We start from the raw sequence: 6,050 nt of genomic DNA on the forward strand, positions 1-6,050 counted from the left end.
AACAGATAGGTGAAGATGTTTATCGCAGTAGGATTGGCGGTGATAGCTGTGAATGCTGCGTGCGAAGACCCCGGAGAAGATTTGCTGGTACCAAAATGAGAAACTGAGTGCTCCCTGATGTTCTCACGTGAGACAGGTGGGCAAGTATTGCGGTGAAGCTGCTGTGGTGGGCAGCTATATATTGACTTTAGCATAGTATCCAGCACTCTCCTGCCATACCTCGAGTAGAATGTTATGAACCCTTACGGAAGTGACCACTTCCCGATAGTTCTAATACCCCTGTCACACGGGCACCTGCGAACTCCGTTGAGCATGAAACTCCCTAACGGAGATCGATGGCAATGGAGTTGCGGCTGTGCTACATGGCACAGTGCGAGCTTTTGACGGGTGCCGCATGGGATAGAAACGGCGCTGCTACGCTTACTTCCACGTGCAACTATTCACATATACGGTCGCCGTTCAAGTAATCTATCTGTATTTTTTTTAACGCGGTATGTAATAATATAAAATCACAGCGACAAACTTTGCGGTGCATTACTGCAAGACTTTTGTTTTCCAAGCATAGCGAAGTTGCAAGCGATGCTGGCCACACTACGCTCTTGCTTTCGTGCGTGGCAGCGCAGGTCACGTTGTTGGGCCGGTGCGCTTCGAGTAGTGATTCCGCTGTGTAATCGTGCGTGTCTGTGTTTTGCGGTGAGCTCAACTGCTTCTAGATGAGTGATGAAACTGAAGATGTGAAAAAGGTCGCCATCGCCACAATAATCGGCATTGAAGTGGACATTGAAGCTTCGGCAGCGAAAGTGCGTGCCCGTACGGCTTAAACGACGTGTGCAGCTCGCGTGCGTATAAAAACAAACGAAATGGCGGAACGATGTTTCCCGATGCGGCGTGGCGATGTATTGGTGTAGAGGGTACAGGCGCTGATGCCTTTAAAAAAAATTAATACTTCCATTATGTGGCATATAAACCCAAGGCAAAAAAAAAGTAATAATGCTAAAATTTGTAAATGAACCAGTTACGACGATTTTACTAGCGTGGTTTTCTGCGCAACTGTAGCTACCTGGGAACGAGAGTACTCCATCCAACCGTAATGGTCATTGCCGAACTGCCTTTGCCCAAAATGTCCATTTAATTTCCTTGGCGTAAGGGAGACCGTGTGACACGGAGCGCAACTCCATTGGCTTAAAGACGAAGGAGTTCAATGGAGTTTGCGGGTGCCCATGTGACAGGGGTATGTCTCACAACACAAGATGAATTCTCCCCACATCCTCCTCAATGGACGGTTGACTCGGTGAACTGGGAATTATTCAGAGAATGTACACGTTTAGATAGGGAGGACATTGCTGGTCTTAATATAGACAATGCTGTGGCTTACTTGACAGGTTTTATAATTGACGCTGCCACACAATGCATCCGACAAACGATTGGACTCTCTAATAAATGCCGCATCCCTTGGTGGAATGACGAATGTCAAAAGGCAGGAAAAAAACAAAACAAAGCTTGGAGACTGCTATGTGACTGCCCAACTGCCGAAAACCTCATAAATTTTAAACAAGCAAAGTCATGGGCAGAAGAACCGTTAACGAGCTAAGAGAGATAGTTGAGAGAAGTATATATTATAAAGGAGATTTATTGAAGTTCGTAGCGACCACCATGCAGATGGGAGCACGATGAAAGAACTATGAATTCAATCGTGTATAAAACGTCCTGTATGGTCACACGGGCAGTACAAGCAGCGGTAGGGCGAATGGGTTGAGCACTTGCCGTTCGAAGCGACAATCCAGACAGAGACGTCACTTTACGAAGTGAATTGCAAAACCTGGCATCCATAACTGAAATAGCGGCACCGGTATCGACGAGGGCGACCGTAGCTACATCTTTGATAAACACATCAATGACATAGGCAGGTAAAGGAGGAGGATTCGGCATGTCGACACTTGCGCAGTTCTTGCCTCCGAAACTGTGACGTCTAGTTTCAGTCTTCGTTAGAAACGGGTCGTCGACACACAGGGGAAAGCGATCGGCGACGTGGGGAAGGTGATCGGAGGCGTTCAAAGCGAGGACGGCGATCAGTCTGGGAGCAAGCTGGTGATGAGTCGAAGGGTCCGTAAGGCGCGTTTGGATCGGGCGGCACATAGGGCGCTTGTCGATGACTGGGATACCTACATGCGAAGCATATAGGGCGATTGTCCGGCGTGCGCCATGGGTTAGTGATGGCAACGGTAGTCCAGGGGACGGGAGGGGGAGGGCGGTGCACAGGCTGCTGGAAGCGACGCACGGGCACACTGCGAGGAGCCATTGCAGCAACCGTAGCATAGGTGACTGGTGCAGTCACGACATCCTGCTGGTGAACAGCCGGCAGCGCTTCCGCGACCTCTTCATGAATCACATTACGGAGATGAGACGGCAAAGTGCTGGCAGACTCCCAAGTGACAGACACCAGAGATAGCTGTCGTGCGACTTCTTCGCGGATGAAATCCTTGATTTGGGTTATCAGGGAAGCTTGTTCGGGGCCGGTGGTCAGGCTGCAGAGTGATGCCACATTTGGTGTGGGATGTCACCTTGTCAGAGCTTGCTGCATATGTAATTCATCATAGCTCTGGCACAGGCTGATAACGTCGCCAACACTGCGCGGGTCCTTCGCCAGAAGCATCTGGAACGCGTCATCATCGATTCCCTTCGTGATGTGCTTTATCTTTTCCGCTTCAGTCATGGCAGTGTTCACGCGCCTGCACAAATCGAGAATGTCTTCTATATAGCTAGTGAATGTTTCACCCGTGTCCTGTGCGCATGTACGCAAATGCAGCTCGGCTCGGAGTTTCCTTACGGCGGGTCGGTCAAGTACTTCTGTAATCGATGTGTCTTGAACGCCGACCACGTTCGGATATCCCTCTCATGATTTCTGAACTAGACTGGCCATGCCCACGAGGTAGAATGATACGTAAGCCAGCTTGTCTGAGTCATTCCATTTGTTGTAAACACTCACCCGTTCATAGGAAGACAGCCACTCTTCAACGTCGTTGTCGTCGGTTCCACGGAAAATGGGAGGCTCCCGCTGGCGAACGGTGCCAGCGCATGGGACGGGTGGCAACGGAAGAGTCTGCTGGTCGGTGTCCGGCATGGCAGAGGGTAGCGTCCGAGAACAGAGTTCCAGGATGGTAGAGCGGAAAGTTACCCCGCACGGCTCCACCATTTATAAAGGAGATTTATTGACGTTCGTAGTGACCGCCGGTTCTAGGATGCACCGAGCACAGTCCCCTAGCTCGAGCATCTGCTGCGCGCTTGATGCTGCCGATGCTGCTGACTCTGCGCTCATGTTCGTTATCTTCCTTACAATATCTAGTATTCATTCACTGATGAGAGGAAGGTCTGGAACCGGGTAAACAAATTAAAAGGCTGGACAGTCTCATCCTCTACCCCTAGTCAATACCGAAGGAGATGGCCTGGAAAATCGGGCAGGTTTTCTAGGTGAGCACTTTGAACACACACACTTTCCTGCGGTTCAAAGAAAATGCATAGTGACAGCCTCTTGAAAGCAAATGTGGAAGGAATAAAGCGTAATATTGCCGGTTCAACTTAGCTGAACTTCAGGCATCTCTCAATAGTTGCAAGGACTCGGTGCCAGGTAATGATTGCGTCATTTATGAAATGACCAAACACGTACACTCAGAAACTCTTAAAAACACTTCTGTCTCTTTTCAGTGCTATGTGGGCAGCTGGATACATTTCACCTGTTTGGAAAGAAGCTATTGTTATACCCATACTTAAACAAGGGAAGGACCAGTTCTAGCCAGCAGTTAGACCAATAGCTCTAACAAGCTGTCTGTGCAACCTATTCAAAAAATGATAAACTGGTGCCCAATCTGTTTCTTAGAAAATAACAAAACACTAGGCCCCTTCCAGTGTGGTTTTCGAAAGGGTTGGTCGACAGACCTCGTTTGCATCGAGGCCATCAGGCATCGATGCAAACGGATTCCAAAGTATGGATTCCAAACAGATTCCAAAGTATGTTTTCGCATTTGGGCCGTTTTGGCTGAGTGAAGGTTTCTGAAACTTGCCATGTTTAATATTTGGTTCCTTTAGAACACAATGTAGTCAATCTGTACCAATATATATAATAAGTAGGCCCTAGAAGATGCCATCACAATCCAAGACATCGTAGCCCCCAGGTGCGGGAACTTGAGTAGGAGTCGCCACCCGTATTTCGTTCTTGCGCTTTTTCTGGCTTACCAAACGTCTTATCGTTGTAAGAGTGGTGTTTTTGGTGTTGTAGAACGGTAATTTACTGATGCAGAAGAAATCATTTTTCACTTTAGTGTCCCTTTAATTTTGTGCTCTCCGTATTTAGCCTGGGACAGCGGCTTTTTTGAGTGGGGCTTTCACTTGCCAACTCGACGCGAATCATTGTGGCCACGAGACATACATTGTCATTTTTATATTGCATAGTGTTTAGGACAGCGATGGGAAATTGAAACGAAATCAAGCTGGTGGGTGACACTAGAATACTAAGCCTACAGTGCTGCGAGAGCAAAACGTGACGCTCACTTCAAGCTGCCTGCAGCAGGGAACAGCGATGCATTTGGGTTACTGCCTGTTAAAAGCATGCAGTGTGCTTCCAACGGCACTACACCCCATGCACTGTGAAATAGGTGAAGATGCTTTTCACAGTAGGGTTGATGGTAATAGCTGTGAATAGTGTGTGTTGATCCGGGAAGAGATTTGCTAGTACCACAATAGTAAACAGAGTGCAGGCTGGCATTTTCACTTGAGCTGGGCAAGTGCTTATAGCAGGGAAGCTGTTGCAGCTGTTCTTGATTGTGTGGGTTTCGCACCTTTTCTTGTTTACATTGGATCTAGCGGCCAAAAAACATACGATACGATCGCAGTTTGGCAATGTACTTCACGTTTGTGCCGAAAGATAGTGGCTTCCTGTAATGTATGAACCAGTAAACAAAGCATGCCTGTAAGTGTGGGTCATTTTTTGTTCTGGATTGGGAATGTTGCCGCTGGGAAATCGTGTGCAATGGGATCATATCAATGAGGTTCTACTGTACCAAGTTCATTCTCATGGCAAGGTGATAGCTTTGGTATACCTTACCAGTCCTCTTTGAAGTGCTATATCCACTGGTACTGCCCAAGTTGTTCGTGGTGTTAATGTCTTTCATTTTTATTGGTGATTACAGGTGGAAGACCACCCTAAATGTAACCGTGTGGTACAAGACCAATCATCTTGGCTTTTGCCGAACAATGAATACATTGGGAAGAATGAACTTTTCAAGCTGACAAGAACATTCAGTGAAATGAAGACTTCAGACATCAGAAATGAAGAGATTAACTGGCTGCTTCTACCAAAGGATTTTGTTACTTGCAAAAGTGATTTGGTCATGAGCAACACATCAGATGTCAACTCCGAGTGGCTATGTGCTAGTAAAGTCAGCCCTATGTTGACAAGCTGGTCGTACACGACGAAAATACGAGATATGTTTAAGCCATACTTTGACCATAGAAACAACAGCATCTGGATAGCAAGTGCACCATAATTTTTATACATAATAGATAATGGGAAGAAAAATAAATGACGTTTTATGCTCATGTATTTGTTACTATATTTGTACACAGGTTCTGCATGCTCTTTTCATATTTCCAGAAGATTAATAAAACATTTGGATGCTTCTTAAATTGCTTTCACTTGGGGAAGATTTCATGCAACACAAATTTGCTTTTTCAAATGCCATCACATTTTTATTTCGGAAATCTGTCTGCTGTAGCCAGCTGAAGTTGCACATATGTGACCTTGCAGGCAGGTCTTAGCAGCAGCAAAAAAGGGATGTCCATGTACACAAATTTGTTGCTCAAAGCTACTTGTGAGAACTAATTTGGCATACATACCTAATTTACAACCCCACACCCAAGCAGTAGGCCTTGCTGTCTAGCTTACACCAGCAACAGCTGGTGTGGCAGGCCTAGGAGAAGGCAACTGCTTGGTTAATTCAATTTTTTTCTCCACTTCCTTGGATTGACCATGATCTTTACTGTTGAGCTTCCAGTGT

At 46.7% G+C, this 6,050-nt stretch overlaps 1 protein-coding gene across 2 annotated transcripts in view; it reads left to right on the plus strand.

Annotated features, from left to right (window-relative positions):
* The window catches only part of LOC142582395 (uncharacterized), a 31,458-nt gene extending 25,866 nt beyond the window's left edge, over positions 1-5,592 (plus strand). For both annotated transcript variants that reach the window (XM_075692073.1, XM_075692081.1), the window contains one exon: positions 5,184-5,592. In XM_075692073.1, the coding sequence (XP_075548188.1) occupies positions 5,184-5,540 (357 nt within the window). In that variant the 3' untranslated portion in view covers positions 5,541-5,592. The remainder of the gene's footprint in view (positions 1-5,183) is intronic.
* Positions 5,593-6,050: the final 458 nt, after the last annotated feature.

Source organism: Dermacentor variabilis, chromosome 1 (assembly GCF_050947875.1).
Source record: "Dermacentor variabilis isolate Ectoservices chromosome 1, ASM5094787v1, whole genome shotgun sequence".
In the NCBI taxonomy this organism is placed as follows: domain Eukaryota; kingdom Metazoa; phylum Arthropoda; class Arachnida; order Ixodida; family Ixodidae; genus Dermacentor; species Dermacentor variabilis.